At 42.6% G+C, this 17,311-nt stretch overlaps 1 protein-coding gene across 5 annotated transcripts in view; it reads right to left on the bottom strand.

Annotated features, from left to right (window-relative positions):
* Positions 1–17,311, bottom strand: part of TXNRD1 (thioredoxin reductase 1) — a 150,512-nt gene that overhangs the window by 41,721 nt on the left and 91,480 nt on the right. For 3 of the 5 annotated variants that reach the window (XM_060194321.1, XM_060194322.1, XM_060194324.1), the window contains exons 3-6: positions 12,330–12,676; positions 10,369–10,495; positions 8,065–8,133; positions 1,780–1,899 (exon numbers count right to left, since the gene is read on the bottom strand). In XM_060194321.1, coding sequence (XP_060050304.1) covers positions 1,780–1,899; positions 8,065–8,133; positions 10,369–10,495; positions 12,330–12,676 — 663 coding nt within the window. The remainder of the gene's footprint in view (positions 1–1,779; positions 1,900–8,064; positions 8,134–10,368; positions 10,496–12,329; positions 12,677–17,311) is intronic. The other 2 variants (XM_060194323.1, XM_060194325.1) reach the window with 1 other exon arrangement.

Here is a 17,311-nt window from a genome sequence, read left to right as displayed (position 1 = left end):
AAATTGAATTTTGCAGGGCTGGGTGGTGGCACACCTCGTTGAGAGCACATGCTATAGTACACAAGGACCCAGATTCCAGCTCCCGGTCCCTACCCGCAGGGGGAAAGCTTCACAAGTGGAGAAGCAGGTCTGTAGGTGTCTCTCTCCCCCTCTATCTCCCCTTTCCCTCTCGATTTCTGGTTGTCTTTATACAATATGTAAAAGATTTTTTTTAAATGAATTTTGCTTTAGATTGTAAAATCTGATGCTGGGATAATAAAGCAGGTCTAGGTACAGCCTGGAATTGTATATGTGTAACAACATCCAGGGGATCCTGACATAGCCAGGCTTCAGTTTTCACTAAAGTGGTTAAGAAATGTCAAAGCTGGGAGTCGGGCAGTAGTGCAGCGGGTTATGGGCACGTGGCACAAAGCGCAAGGACCGGTGTAAAGATCCTGGTTCGAGCCCGACACTGCTGTTTACCTAGACTGAAAGGTCAGTGGTATGAAGATGTCAGTAGACAGAAATTATATTTACCAAAACATGCTTGGCTTTCCGCCACAAATTCAGAATTCTTTCTTTAAGAATGAAATGACTTGGTTCAAACATACACTTTCTTACTATGTCCATTAAACTGAAAATAACAACAACAAATGCTTGGCATAGTCTAGTTTACTTGGCATAGTCTAGATCTGATGGAGGTGGGGGAGACAGCATTTTATACCTAAAGCTCCTAAATTCAAGGCTCAATTCCTCCACTACAATAAGCCAAAGCTGAACTTGTATCTCTGTCTCTCGGTAAAACAGACAAATAAAATATATTAAAAAATAAAATTCTCATGAAGGAATTGACAGTTAAGGGACAGAAACTAATATTTGTTTTTTTTTTCCTTTTTTAGTATTTTAAAATCTTTTTATATTATTTTATTTATCATTGGATTGAGACAGAGAGAGATTAAGAGGGGAGGGGGAGGTAGAGAGGGAGAGAAACAGAGAGACACCTACAGCCATGCTTCACTACTTATGAAGCTTTCCCCTTGTAGGTGACGATCAGGGGGCTTGAACCTGGGTCCTTGTGCACTGAAGTGTGTGTCTTTCTTTCTTTCTTTTTTTCTCTTTCTTTCTTTTTTTTTCTCTCTTTCTTTCTTTCTTTTTTTTTTTTTCTCTCTTTCTTTCTTTCAAATAAAAGAACTAGTGAGAGAGCTAGGAACAGAGAGCAAGTGCAAAGCACTAGGCTTGTTGTTCCCATCTAGTGCCAGGGAGATTAGTGCTCAACTAGTAAACTAGCTCTGTGATTCCAAATAACTTTTTTTTTTAATGTATTTATAGAGAAATCAAGAAGGGAGAGGGAGAAAGAGAGACACCTGCAGCACTGCTTTACCACTTGTGAAGCTTTACCCCTGCAGGTGGGGACTGGGAGCTTGAACCTGGATCCCTGCACATTATAACATGTGTACTCTGAGTGTGGCACAACCAACCCCGCTAATTCCAAATATCTTTAATACAACAAAACCCTTCCCTCAAACAAATATAAACTTATAAAACAGAACTGAGTGAGAATTGTAATAGCTTCAAAGGAAAGCAAAGGTACTTTGTACTGCCATGAAACACTATATTATGAAAACTTATTTTGAAATAATTCTGGTTATCTATTATGGAACACAGGATAAAGACAGTGTTTTTATCCACTGAAAAAATGTAAGCAATGAAAACAACTTCCGGGGTATTTGCTAGTCTTACAGAAATGGATGGTGCTTTGTGAGACCACAACTCAGAGTTCTAAACGTTTTCCCCCCATACCTTTCTCATTAACATTCCATCCATAGTCTCGAGAGTCCTTAAGGGCTTGTCCCAGCAAAGCTGCTTGGTGCATCAGTTTTTTGGGTATGCAGCCCACATTCACACATGTACCCCCAAGACCTGCAACAAGATTGAGAAACTAGTTTACAATAACACCAACAAAAAAGTCAATAATTATTATGATTCCATGAGACATAATTTATTTGCTTAGTATAGCCAAAATATTTACACATTTATTCCCAAGCTTCAAGTGCGTCTGTGAATGTGTGTTGTGTGTGATATTTTATTTATTTATTTATTTAACACAAGATAGAGAAAAGCAGAGAGAACCACAGCATCCTTCTGGCACATGGGAATCACAGGGACTCAATTCAGGACTTCATCCAAGCTGAATGCTCTACTCACTGTATTATCTCCAGGCCCCATCCTGACATTTAAGTTCAGAGAATCCTGGGAACATGCAAGTTGAGACAATATAACAGTTATGCAAAATAGTTTATATGCCTGATTCTCTGAGGCCCCAGGTTCAATCCCAGCTTGTCAGTAGAAGCCAAAGCAGTGCTCTGGTTAAAAGACAAACATGAAATAAGCTCAGAAAGCCTTGTATACAAAACACAGTGACATAAGTCTAAAGAAAAACAAAAGTTAATAGATTTCCACATTCTAAAGGTTTAAAAATTGATTGCTGATAAAGATGTCATAAAATGAAACTTTATTGTGCACAACTTTGTACTTGGCAGTGAAAATACAAATAGAATAACCAATATAAGGGTTCTTTAGGTGGGCATGAGTAGACAGACTATTGTAGATCTAGATCTATAAAATCTGCTGAGACATGCATTTTTCAAAGAAAGTAGCCCACTGGAGCCGGGCAGTAACACAGCGGGTTAAGTGCAGGTGGTGCAAAGCACAAGGACCAGCATAAGGATCCAGGTTGGAGGCCCCGGCTCCCCACCTGCAGGGGAGTCACTTCATAAGCGGTGAGGCAGGCCTGCAGGTGTCTATCTTTCTCTCCCCCTCTGTCTTCCCCTCCTCTCTCCATTTCTCTCCGTCCTATCCAACAATGACAACATCAATAACAACAATAACTACAACAATAAAACAAGAGCAATGAAAGGAAATAAATAATTTTTTTAAAAAAGAACATCTTTTGTTTATTGTCATAAAAGGGGGGGTAGCATTCCTGAGCTTAAAGACCATGAGTTTTTTTTTCTTTAATTTTTTAAATATTTACTTATTTTCCCTTTTGTTGCCCTTGTTTTTCATTATTGTTGTAGTTATTATTATTGTTGTTGTTATTGCAGACCTGCTTCACCGCTTGTGAAGCGATGCCCCTGTTGGTGGGGGGCTGAGGCTCGAACTGGGATCCTTACGCCAATCCTTGCGCTTTTGCGCCAAGCATGCTTAACCCGCTGCGCTACCGCCCGACTCCCTTTTTTTTTCTTTAAAGCTGGGGAGTCCAGGACTCTGTCCCTCAGCATCCCCCCCTTTTTATTTATTTTGTCTTTTGTTGCCCTGGTTATTTTTATTGTTGTTGATGATGATGTCATCATTGTTGGATAGGACAGACAGAAATGGAGAGAGGAGGGGAAGACAGAGGGAGACACACCTGCAGACCTGCTTCATCACCTGTGAAGCGACTCCCCTGTAGGTAGGGAGAGGGGCTCAAACTGGGATCCTTAACACGGTACTTGCGCATCACCACGTGTGCTTAATGCAGCCGACCCACAGAATGTGTGGATGTTTTATCTCCTTTAAAAGAAAACGTAGGTGGCACAGCACGCTGAGCACCTGATTTGCTGACTTGAAGTCCCAAGATTTATCTCCAATACCACATGCGCCACAGAAATGTGCAACACCCCCCACACACTTACACACATCTAATTTTTGACAAGGAGTGCCAAACCATTAAATGGAGAAAGGAGAGTCTTTTCAACAAATGGTTGTTGGGAAAACTGGGTTGTAACATGCAGAAGAATGAAACTGAACCACCACACTTCATCTCACAAAAGTAAACTCCAACAGGATCAGGGACTTGGATGTTAGAGCAGAAACTATCAAATACTTAGAGGATCACATTGTTTGCTTGTTTGTTTATTTGCCACCAGGGTTACCGCTTCGGCTCAGTGTCAGCACTACAAATCCACTACTCCCAGCAGCAATATTTTCCTTTCTTTTTTTTATTATTCTTTATTTCTGTTTTATTAGACAGAATAGAGAGAGACTGAGAGGGGCGGGAGATAGAGAGGGAGAGAAACTTCACTGCTCATAAAGTTTCCCCCTACAGGTGGGGAGCAGGGGCTCAAACCCAGATCCTTGCCTATGGTACCATGTGCTCAACCAGGTACATCACCACCTGGCCCCTACGTTTTGTTTTCTTTTTCTTTTTAAAAAATATTTATTTATTCCCTTTTGTTAGCCTTGTTGTTTTTTTATTGTTGTAGTTATTACTGTTGTCGTCGTTGTTGAATAGGATAGAAAAAAATGGAGAGAGAGCCGAGAGGTGGCACAGTGGGTTAAGCGCACATAGCGCAAAGTGCAAGTGTAAGAATTCCGGTTCAAACCCCAGACTCCTCACCTGCAAGGGGTTTGCTTCACAGGTGGTGAAGCAGGTCTGCAGGTGTCTATCTTTCTCTCCCCCTCTGTCTTCCCCATCTATCTCAATTTCTCTCTGTCCTATCCAACGATAGCAATAACAACAATAATAACAACAACAACGATAAACAACAAGGGCAACAAAAAGGGGGGGAAATTTTTTTCCCTGGCTCCAACCGAGATCCTGATGCCAGTCCTTGCCTCTATGCCACGTGCACTTAACCCGCTGCGTGACCACCTGACTCCCATTTTCTTTTTATTTTTGTTGGATTTACTTTTCAGATGGATACAAAGAGAAACTAGGAAGGAAATGGGATGTAAAGAAGAAAGAAAAAGACTTGTACCACTGCTTAACTGTTCATGAAGCTTTCCCCCTGCGGATGGAAAACAGGGGCTTTGAACCAAGGTCCTTATACATATGGTAACGTGCACTCTACTGGATTCATCACCACCTGGCCCCCTCTCATTATGTTTTGATTGGACTTAAATTCTTCATCTTGGACTAAAATAATCTTCACAGCTGAATATCTGCCACCTTCTCCAGTCAAACCTCACACCACAGTTTCCAGTTCCCACCAATGTCAGAACTTGTGTCATAAAAATAACTCTTACCTACTACTATCTCAGTGCCTTTTCATGTGCTAATCTGAGGGAAAGCCAAAGACAAGTTGCCTAGCATGGTCTTGCTCAGCTTCTGGCAGTTGGGTGATTCTTACTCATTTTGTCCCATCTAAATGTCACCTTTTCACAGACCTCCCACCTTTTAAAACTCTCAAAGATAGGCACTTTTCTTTACCAGTTCCTCATTATTCCATCCCAGTGTGTTTTTTTTTTAATTGGATAGAGACAGAAATCGAGAAGGAAAGGGGTGATAGAGAAACAGAGAGACACCTGAAGCCCTGCCTCACCGCTGGTGACACCTCCCCCATAACTGTTTTTAGTACCACGTCCATCCGTACTTGTTTGCTCCCCACCCAAATTAAATTCTACAAAGGTAGACATTTTCTGTCTAGCATGCTCACTGCTAGATCCCTACCAGTCCTGGTTTGTAAGGAAAGCTCACAGGTTATTTGTAAAATATATGAATAATGAATGTATTATTCACTAAGACTCAGAAGATATGAGAGTTTCTCATTAAGATGTGCATCCCTGAAATGTTACTCATGTACAAACTTTTTTTTTTTTTTGCCTCCAGGGTTATCGCTGGGGCTAGGTGCCTGCATTACAATTCCACTGCTCCTGGAAGCCATTTTTCCCCATTTTTTGTTGCCCTTGTTATTGTTGTTCTTGCTACCATTATTATTGTTGTTATTACTGTTATTGTTGGATAGGACAGATAGAAATTGAGAGGAGAGAAGAAGATGGGGGGGGAGATAAGACACCTGCAGACCTACTTCACTGCTGGTGAAGTGACGCCCCTGCAGGTGGGGAAGCAAGGGGTTCAAAATGGGATCCTTCAACTGGTCCTTGTGCTTCACACCACATGCATTTAAACTGGTGCATTATCGACCGGACTTCTAAACTCTTGTATTTTACTGCCAACTATAAATCATTAATCCCCCAATAAAGAAAAGAAAAAGAAAAGTGAAAAGCAGTCAGTCCTAGAGTAGTGAAATTACACGTGTGAGGCCACAGGAAAGTAAGACAACAAATTCTGGTTTCTTACTAAGTACAGGAGGTGCCATTAGGCCTGGTCCTCACTGCATGGATCAAGTTTCGATTCTTTCACTCTCAATTTCTCTCACTTTCTCTCTGTCTTTCTGTCTCCGTCAAAAAAAAAAGCTAAGATCTGGGGCCCTTTTCAGGGAGTCCTGAGATTCCCAAACAGATATGATGGGCCTAGACCTCAAATAAATCCCTCTCTCCATTGTTACAGGCCATTCATAGCAGGAACAACACAATAGACCCCCTTTGTGGGCCCCCCATAGAACCCTGCCCTCAACTTGGATCAATAACGGTAGAGAATGTTCCATCCTCCGAAGGAGGATGCTACACCTGAGGAAGATGGATCCTGATATTGGGGCAGCTTGGAACGTTCCTACTCATGATCACAGAATGTGAGCTCAGATCTACAGAGATGCAGAGGTCACAGAGGCTCAGAAATTGAATATGGGCCCCAGATCACATCAAATCAATGGGTTTATAGTCAACAATATTTATACACCTTTCCCATATTGGGGAGCTACTCTCTTCCCAGATCCAGCTTTCTGGTCCTTCTGTCAGCCATGACATCACCTCCTCAGACAATAACTTGGATCCACCTGCATGCCAGATTTCAAGCTCAGGCAAAACAAACAAAAAACTAGTATAGCCACAGGCCCTTTGGAATATAACTAAAATATGCCTACTAGCTATCTACAAAACAGAGGGCCCCCAACTCTTCATCTGCACCATTCCAGCCTATAGGTCCATGACTGGTCAACAATTTGTTTGGCTTTGTATGTTAACTCTCTTGTCAACCACCAGGTTCCAGATGCTAGCATGATGCTGACCAGACTTCCCTGGACAGACAACCCCACCAATGTGTCCTGGAGCTCTGCTTCCCCAGAGCCCTTCCCTACTAGGGAAAGAGAGAGGCAGGCTGGGAGTATGGATCAAACAGTCAATGCCCATGTTCGGCGGGGAAGCAATTACAGAAGCCAGACCTTCTTTCTACCTTCTGCATCCCACAATGACCTTGGGTCCATACTCCCAGAGGGTTAAAGAATAGGAAAGCTATCAGGGGAGGGGATGGGATATGGAGTTCTGGTGGTGGGAATTGTGTGAAGTTGTACCCCTCTTATCCTATGGTTTAGTTAATCTTTCCTTTTTATAAATAAAAAATTAAATAAATTAAAAAAAAAGCTAAGATGTGGTCTGGGAGGTGGCGCAGTGATAAAGCTTCAGACTCTCAAGCATGAGATCCTGAGTTCGATCCCTGGCAGCACATGTGCCAGAGTGATGTCTGGTTTTTTTCTCTCTCCTCCTATCTTTCTCATAAATAAATAAAATCTTAAAAAAAAAATTTAAAAATAGCTAAGAATTAATTACTAAAAATACAAAAAGCAGTTCAAGAGGAAGCACAGTGGCAAAGCAATGAACTTATGTATGTGAAATCCTGGGTTCAATTCCACCCCAGCATCATAAAGCCAGTGATGCTTTAGTTCTTTTTCTCTCTAGTGCACTAATAAATAAATGGGATTCCAAAGATAAAAACTGTAAATTTTCTATTACTAAGCCCCTGAGGTTACTCCTACTTAGCTTTCAACCACAATAACCATATAAAGTTTTATACTATCTTGACTCTGTGCCAAAGAAACTAGATTTGTTCTTTCTTTCTTTTAGACATTTAGTTAGAGTTCACTTTAAATTGGCACAGTGCAAAAAGCAATTCTTGTGGCCTGGTGGTAGCAAACTTGGTTGAGCATACATGTTACAAAGCATAAGGACCCTATTCAAGCCCCCATCCCCATTTACAGGAGGAAAACTTTGTAAATGGTAAAGTAGTGCTACAGGTATCTCTCTTCCCGTCTCCCCCCTCCCTCTCGATTTCTGAGACTCTATCCAATAAATAGATAATAAATAATAATTAAATTAAATAATTTTTTTAAAAAGCAGCTTTTGTTTTGCTTTTAATTGGGTTTTAGGAACCACTTAGGTCAAGGAAAACCTCCTCCTAAGAATTCACTTACAGAAACTGTAAGAGCTTACCCCATCTAGTTCCCTGAGGGGTTGGAGTAACATAATCCAGGACCATCACCTTCTTATTGAATTTGGCTGCTTCCTGAAAAAATAAAGTCATTAAAATTAGTTGAAAAGATTAACAAGATAGAATAGAAATAGACTGCTGAAAACACATGCTGGTTTTTATTAAAACCTAAAGCATACTAACACCTGGGGATTTCATTTACTGATTAGATATAGGGCAGCTCAGAGATAAAAAGTAAACAATACACAGTCTTAAGGATCACTTTATTTAATATGCCAATAATAACTATAAAGCTGTCAAAAACAAGTTCAAAACCTGAGTTTTTCCCATGTAATTCCATGATGCCTGAAAGACAGGGTGATTTCTAGGTAATTAGTAAGTCATTTTATATGCACAGGCAGACAATGATTTATAATAATGAATAAATCCCACTGCTGTCTACCTTTATACTGGGGAGGAGCCATGAATAGGGAAATCATTAAAATGTAAAAAGCAAATATGGGACAGGGAAGACAGCATACATCGTGGTTATGCACAAGACTTTCATGCCTGAAGCTCTAAGGACTCAGGTTCAATCACCAGCACCACCACAAGCCAGAGCTAATCAGTGTTGTGGTGCGTCTATCTGTTATCTGTCTGTCTTTCTGTGTGTATCTTTTGCTCTGTATCTCTTTCACTAGTAAAAAAAAAAAAAAAAAGTAAGTAATTAGGGGCCGAACAGTTGTGCACCTGGTAAAGTGCACGTGTTACCATGTGTAAGGACGTGGATTCTCAAGCCCCCGGTCCCCACCAGCAGGGAGAAAGCTTCCTTTCTCACCTTCTTAGCTGGTGAAGTGCGGCAGATGTCTCTTCCTCGCTAACCCCCCCAATTTCTCTCTATGCTATCAAATAACAATTTTAACTTTTAAAAATTCCTTTTAGCACAGGGGTAGATAGCATAATGGTTATTCAAACAGGCTCTCATGCCTGAGGCTCCAAATTCCCAGGTTCAATCCCCTACACCACCACAAGCCAGAGCTGAGCAGTGCTCTGGTTAAAAAAAAAAAAGAAAAAAACGGTAAAATAAAATTCCTTTTAAAAGTATTTTAAAAATAAACTAAAAGCCCAGTATGAAAATTTACGAGGTCTTAAAGAGGAACAGAGATAGCAACAGGTAGGGTGTGTGCCTTGCCATGTAAATAGGACAGGATTAGTACCTGGCACTACATGGGAGGTACCATGGGTGGAGCTGGAAGAAACTCTGGTGCTGTGATATTTCTTCCTCTCTCTCTCTGTTTCTAAGTGAAAAGAGCCAGTAGCAGTGAAATCACTCAGACATTTCATTACCAAACACACACAGACACAGCCAGGAAGATAGCTCACAGGAGTAAAAAAAACTTGCCCCAGAAGGCCCAGGTTCAATTCCCAGAGCCACCATGTACCAGAGGTGGTAGTACTCTGAAGTCTATCTTCCTCCTAAGAATAAGCATATATTTTTGTCTTTATTGTCAAAAAAAAACTATATTTAATTTCATACCACTTCCATGCAAGACCCATCATCTTTGAAAAGTCAAGCAAACTTAGAATGAAATGTGTCTTAAAATACTATAATTATGGGGGGCCAGGCAGTAGCACAGTGGGTTAGGTGCACATAGTGTGAAGCACAAGGACTGGAGTAAGGATCCTGGTTCAAGCCCCCAGCTCCCCACCTGCGGGAGGTGGAGGAGGGGTCGCTTCACAAGCAGTGAAACAGGTCTGCATATGTCTATCTGTCTCTCCTCCTCTCTATCTTCCCCTCCTCTCTCGATTTCTCTCAGTCCTATCCAACAGCAATAAAAGTGACAAAAAGGGCAACAAAAATGGGGGGGGGGAATGGCCTTCAGGAGAAGTGGTTTCGTAGTGCAGGCATGAAGCGATAACCCTGGAGGCAAAAAAAAAGAAAGAAAGAAAAAAAGGAAGGAAGGAAGGAAGGAAGGAAGGAAGGAAGAAAGAAAGAAAGAAAGAAAGAAAGAAAGAAAGAAAGAAAGAAAGGAAGGAAGGAAGGAAATAGTTATGGGGCAGGGGTAGATAGCATAATGGTTATGCAAAGAGACTCTCATGCCTGAAGCTCCAAAGTCCCAGGTTCAATCCCCCACACCACCATAAGCCAGAGCTGAACAGTGCTCTGGTAGGGAGAGAAAAAAAAAGTTATAACTGACATTAACCTGCTCAGGCAAAAGTACCAACTGTCACAAGAGAGGCAAAACAAATTCCAGAGAACCTACAGAACTCTACTGGGGATGTTATTTTTTGCTCTGTAAAATAGTGCAGAGAACACACAAGGAGACTTGCCTTAGCAGCTGCCAGTCCTCCTGAGCCCCCTCCAATGATGATGAGGTCATAGTCATAGGGCCCGGGAAAATCCTCTAAACCATTCATTTTCAGTAGCTTTTGAAGACTGCCGTCCTGGTAAGCCTGGTAAGGGAAACAGCAGAAGAGAAAATGACTTAACTGAAAAATAGCCATGTGAGAAGTATACCAAGGTAATCTCTCCAAAGAAAATAAAAAAAAAATTATCCAAGGGAAAAAAATTATGTGTCATTACATTACAAATATGCAAGTGGAAATGTTCGACCTTCCCTCAAGGGGTGACTTGTCACTTGTCAGGACTGTCTTGTTATACCTTTTCATAGCACAGCGAGCAACTTTCCAGTGTTGAGATAGCACCTCTACACAATAAGATCCTGACACCTCAAGAATAACCTGGGTGGAGGCTGGGCAGTAGTGCAGTGGGTTAAGCGCAAGGAGCGACATCAAGATCATGGTTTGAGGCCCCGGCTTCCCACCTTCAGGGGGGTCACTTCACAGGCAGTAGTGAAGCAGGTCTGTAGGTATCTATCTTTCTCTCCCCGTCTTCCCCTCCTCTCTCCATCTCTCTCTGTCCTATCAAACAACAACAGCAACAGAAACAATAAAAGTAATGGAAACAAGGGCAACAAAATGGAGAAAAATAGCCTCCAGAAGCAGGCGCCAGAAGCAGCCATAACTCTGGAGGCAAAAGAAAAAAAAACCTGTGCTTAACTGATTATATATATATATATATATATATATATATATATATATATATATATATATATTTTTTTTTTTTAATACCAGAGCACTGCTCAGCTCTGGCTCATGGTGGTGCAAGGATTGAACCTGGGACTTCGGAGTCTCAGGCATAAAAGTCTCTTTGCATAATGATTATGCTACCTACCCCTGCCCAACCTGGGCTTAATTGAGTCTGATTGTCAATGCTTTTTTTCAGGAACTTTTTAAAGTTTTTTTTTAAATTACTTTATATTTATAAATATAAATTGAAGTATTTGATGCTATAATGAAAGGGTTAGGTATTTAATTTTAAAAAGCATTTAATGGGGCTGGGCAGTGGTGCATATGCTTGAGCCCTACAGTACACAAGGACGCAGGTTCAAGCCTCTGATCCCCACTTGCATGGGTGGGAGGAAGCTTCATGAGCAGTGAAACAACGACTGCAGATCTCTCTCTCTCTCTCTCTCTCCCTATCACTCCATCTCATCTCAATTTCTCTCTGTACTATCAAATAAAGGGGGAGAAGAGGGGGTGGGGAATAACCACCAGGAGCAGTGGATTTATCCACTATAGGCACTAAGTCCCAGAGATAACCCTTCTTGGGGGATGAGGTGTTCACTCCAAGCTTTTATTTATTTAACCGGAGCACTGCTCAATTCTGACTTATTAGTGAGTGGTATCTGGGATTGAACTGGGACCTTAGAGCCTCTGGCAACAAAATGTGTGTGTGTGTAACTATTATGCAATCTCCCCAGTTCCCACCACAGCTTTATTATAGTTACATTTTATTTTATTTTATTTTATTTTAAACTTATTTATTATTGGGTAGAGATAGAGAGAAATTGAGATGGGAGGGGGAGACAGAAAGGGAGAGAGACACCTGCAGCCCTGCTTCACCACTGGTGAAGCTTCCCCCCCTGTAGGTGGGGACTTGAACCAGGGCCCTTGTACACTATAATGTGTGCGTTTAACTAGGTGTGCCACCGCCTGGCCCCTACTAGTTACATGTTATATTTGCTTGGAACCCTGTTTTGGTGAAATTTAATGTTATCATTTATTAAGACAAAATTAGGAGGGCCAAGTCTGAAATTAAAAGGGTGGGGAGAGGTCAGCCGGGACTAGTGAAATTACTGAGGTACCAAGCCCTAGCAGACAAAATGAAACAAACAAACAAACAAAAAAGTCTCAACCTTAAATCAAAAATGGCCTCCACACTTACCATCCCAGACTGCACAATTTTCTCCTGCCTACAAGCAGATGTAGAGGGCGAAGGGCAAAGCTTAGGGTCGGCAGAAGAGCATGCTGGGGCTGTGGGGGAGGGTGCAGAGGAGGGAGGTGGAAGAGGAGGAGGAGGAGGCGCTGCATTGTGGCTGGACCTTCGCAGCCCAGCTGGTGCACGTGGTGGCCCGGGGACAGGAGGGAGACTCATTGGAAACCAGCAACAAGGAGGACAAGCCCCCATCACCCTGACCGTCTGCACAAAAGGTCTAATGTGAGAGGCTGGTAAGCACAGCCAGTATTCCTCAACTGGCATCATGGCAGAGGCTCCTCCTTCAAGAGAAGGTTCTGTGGGGGAAAGACAATTTGGTAATAAGAGCTATTCATCAAATACTTTATCATTTATTTATTTTTAAATATGTATTTATTTATTTATTCCCTTTTGTTGCCCCTGTTGTTTTATTATCGTAGTTATTATTGTTGTTGTTACTAATGTCGTTGTTGGACAGAGAGAAATGGAGAGAGGAGGGGAAGGCAGAGGGGTCAAGAAAGACAGACACCTGCAGACATGCTTCACCACTTGTGAAGTGACTCCCCTGCAGGTGGGGGGCTGGGGGCTCAAACCGGAATCCTTGTGCCAGTCCTCGCGCTTTGCACCACATGTGCCTAACCCACTACGCTACCGCCTGACTCCCACTTTATCATTTATTATGATTCATTTTTTGAGTTATTCATTTCATATACTAGGAAGGGGGGGTGAGCCAGAGTTCTACTCTAATACATGTATTGCTGGAGATGGAACAGGAAGCCTCGGTGATACAAGTCCTATACTCCACCAACTGAGCTCACTCCCCAGTTGCTCAGATGTTGTTCTAACAGCATCATATAAACTCCTGCTTACAAGTTGTTACTCTCTTGGTGGTCTCAACAAGAGCATGGCTGAAAGAATTAAAGGAGCATGGGCTGGGAGGTGACACAGTAGATAAAGCGTAGGATTTTCAATCATGAGGTCCCGAGTTCAATCCCTGGCAGCACATATACCAGAGTGATGCCTGGTTCTTTCTCTCCTCCTGTCTTTCTCATGAATAAATAAATTGTTTTTAAAAAGAAGAAGAATTAAAGGAGCTAAATGTCCTCTAGAAAATAACAACCATTTTTAAGACTAATTTTAATACTTTATGATTGGGTAGAGACAGATCAATTGAGAGAGGACAGAGAGGGAGAGAGAACGAGAGACATCTGCAGCACTGCTTCACCACTTGCAAAGCTCTCCCCCTTCAGGTGGGGACCAAGGGCTTGAACCTGGGTCCTTGCGTACTTTAGTGTGTGCGCTTAACCAGGTGTGTCACCGCCTGGCCCTTATCAGACTCATTTTATATATAAGTACTTCAGAGACAGTTCTAGAACACAATTACTAGCTGTCTAAATTAAAACTGCCCATTCATCACCCCCTCCCCATATACCTACTAGAGCAAATGAAAGAAAAGTTTTTCTTGCTGAAAAGCCAACTACTCCCTCCACCAATGTTTATAATAGTCTCTGCACTAAAATTCTGTATTAGGCTTGGGTTCTTAAGGTTCAAACTTAACACTGAATTCTATCAGTCAGTACACAGATCCTACTGAGAAAGCTCATAGTAAGCCTTGATATTTTTAACTCTTTATGTAAAACTAGCAAGACACAGGCAATTGGAAGTCCACTGGCTCCAGAACGTTAAGGAAATTATAAACTTCAAAAAAATTATTTATTTATTCCCTTTTGTTGCCCTTGTAACTTTATTGTTGTAATTATTATTGTCGTCATTGTTGGATAGGACAGAGAGAAATGGAGAGAGGAGGAGAAGACAGAGACAGGGAGACAAAGATAAGACACCTGCAGACCTGATTCACTGCCTATGAAGCGACTCCCCTGCAGGTGGGGAGCTGGGGGCTCAAACCGGGATCCTTCAGCTTTGCGCCACGTGTGCTTATGCCGCTGCACTACCGCCCAGCTCCCTGGAAATTATAAAATTTTAATCCAGCTTAAAACTGAAATCGCTTTCAGTTCCAGATAAGAGGTTTCCTATCTGAAATATAAATACAACAGACAGTAGAAAACAGGCCCAAGAGCAAGTCAGTAGCACAGAGGGTTAAGCGCACATGGTGCAAAGCACAAGGACACCTGTAAGAATCCCAGTTCGAGCAACCCAGCTCCCCATATGCAGAGGGGTCACTTCACAAGCAGTGAAGCAGGTCTGCAGGTATCTATCTTTCTCTCCTCCTTTCTTCCCCTTCTTTCTCGGTTTCTCTGTCCTATCCAACAACAGCAAGAATAGCAACAAAATGGAAAAAATGGCGTGTAGGAGCAGTGGATTCATAGTGCAGGCACCAGTCCCCAGTGATAACCCTGGAGGGGGGCCCACAGACACTAAAGACGGGGTAAGGAAGAAAAAGAGAAAAATGACCCCTCCTCTTCTTCTACAGCTACCACTACTAAAATAGTAGCTACTGATCACACTGGTTGATACAGAAATAAAAGAGCTAACTCAGTAGACCTCTTACCATACTGGAAGCCCTGGGTTCTATCTCTAGTTTCCCAGAGATGCAGCGGGAGTATTTACCATGGGAGCTCTGTGGATTGTGAAGCAGTACTGGGGTGTCTCTCCCTTTCTCATATCCTGTTGCCATTTTCCCTCTCAGTATACAGAATTTGACTTTTTTTTTGTTTCCTTCCTCAGAGTACCACTTACCCCTGGCATATGGTAGTATGGAGGATTGAACCTGGGACCTTGGAGCCTCAGGCATGAGAGCCTGTTTGTATAATCATTATGCTGTCTCTTCCGTTCAGTATACAGAATTGAAGGCCACTAGGTGTTATCATGAGCACATGAGATCCTCAAATTCATTCCCCAAAATCACTTAGAAAAGAGTGACGTGGCAAATAGCATCTTAATATTATGAAGATCATTCTGATTTCAAGAGCTTCCTAAAAAGACCTCGGGGCCCCCCAAAGGAATCCACACCACACTGAGAACACAGCTACTCCTAAATGCATGTATGCCAGGCTTCCATCTGCCTCTCACAGCTCTAGTGAAACAGTGCTCCAGACAATGCATCCCCACCACATACACACAAGGCATTACTGACAGCAATTCAAAGGTGCCAGATTTCCTACAAATTCAAGCATGCCATCTTTATTCTCCCTGAAACATGACTCACAGCCTTAAGACAAAGATTTGCATTAATGTTTCATGCCATTGTACTTGAACCCTGGGATAAAACTGAGCCGGATTAAAAGACTTGTTCTATAATTTGCAAGGGTAGGTGACTCAAGTACAATTACCAGATCAGTGGGAATCTGCTTTTCTTTTTGAAAAGTGAAGTTTACATATTATTTCACCAAACTGCCTCAAAGTGTCCATGAAATAATGCCTGTTCTGGATCGACCTGTCAACACCCATGTTCAGTGAGGAAGCAATTACAGAAGCCAGATCTTCTACCTTCTGCACCCCACAAAGACCCTGGGTCCATACTCCCAGAGGGTTAAAGAACAGGAACGCTATCAAGGGAGGGGATAGGATGCAGAGTTCTAGTGGTGGGAATTGTGTGGAGTTGTACCCTCTTATCCTATGGTTTTGTCAGTGTTTCCTTTTTATAAAAAAAAAAAAAAAAAAAGAAAGAAGGAAGCAAAGAAGGAAAGAAAGAAAGAAAGAAAGAAAGAAAGAAAGAAAGAAAGAAAGAAATGAAGGAAGGAAAGACTGTTAGCAAAATAGCAGGTAGGAAAAAGGCCTGTAAGTGACTCACTTTGCCCTTCCTTAAGGGAACCAGCTTAAGGTTAAAGCACAAGCCCTGGTGTATTTTACAGATGTCACCTGAGCTTCCCTGCACGACCCCACTTCACCTTCCCCTCCCCTTCCCATCACATCCTCAAATTGCCACAAAGGCAGATGGCTTCGTTTTTGTTTTCTGTTTTGTCTCCAAAATTATCACTGGGACTGGGTGCCTGCACCACGAATCAACTGCTCCTGAAGGTCATTTTTCCCATTTTGTTGCCCTTATTGTTGTTATTGTTGCCATTGCTGCTGTTGGTGGTGGTGCTGTTGTTGGATAGGACAGAGAGAAATGGAGAGAGGAGGGGAAGACAGAGAGGGGGAGAGAAAGACAGACACCTGCAGAGCTGCTCACCACCCTTGAGGCAACCCCCCTGCAGGTGGGGAGCTGGGGGCTCGAACCAGGATCAGTAGGCTGGTCCTTGTGATTGGTGCCATGTGCACTTAACCTGCTATGCTACCACCTGACCCCCACATTATCCTTTCTAAAGTAGTCCTTCAAGGTTGGGAGGTAGGTTCTTCCGTCAACATTCTAAGACCTCAAGGGCCCAGATGGGGGCACATTTGGCTGAGTAAACATGTTACCATGTATAAAAACCCACATTCAAGCCCCGGCTCCCCACCTAAGGGGGGGGGGTCAATTCACAAGAGGCTAAGCAGGTCTGCAGGTGTTTATCATTCTCTCTCCCTAACTTCCCCACCTCTCTCAATTTCTCTCTGTCCTAATAAAGGGTGAAAGGGAAGAAAGGGTTGAGAAAGGGGGGAAAGGGGAGAAAGGGAGAAAGGGAGGGGAAAGAGGAAGGAGAAGGCAGGCAGCAAGGAATGGTAGACAGACACCTGCAGAGCTGCTCACCACCCTTGAGGCAACCCCCCTGCAGGTGGGGAGCTGGGGGCTCGAACCAGGATCAGTAGGCTGGTCCTTGTGATTGGTGCCATGTGCTGGCACCAAGCAACAGTGATAACCCTGGTGGCAACTAAAAAAAAAGTAAGGGGCCAGGTGGTGCAAAGACCCAGGTTCAAGCCCCTGCTCCCCACCTGCTTCATGACTGGTGAAGCAGGGCTGCAGGTCTTTCTCACTATCTCCCCCTCCCCTTCAATTTGTTTCTATCCAATAATAAATAAAAATATTTATAAATATATTTTTTTGCCTCCAGGATTATTGCTGGGGCTGGGTG

The sequence above is a fragment of the Erinaceus europaeus genome, chromosome 7 (genome assembly GCF_950295315.1).
Source record: "Erinaceus europaeus chromosome 7, mEriEur2.1, whole genome shotgun sequence".
In the NCBI taxonomy this organism is placed as follows: domain Eukaryota; kingdom Metazoa; phylum Chordata; class Mammalia; order Eulipotyphla; family Erinaceidae; genus Erinaceus; species Erinaceus europaeus.
The sequence above is the reverse complement of the archived record's forward strand: the minus strand, read 5'-3'. Positions and strand labels throughout refer to the sequence as shown.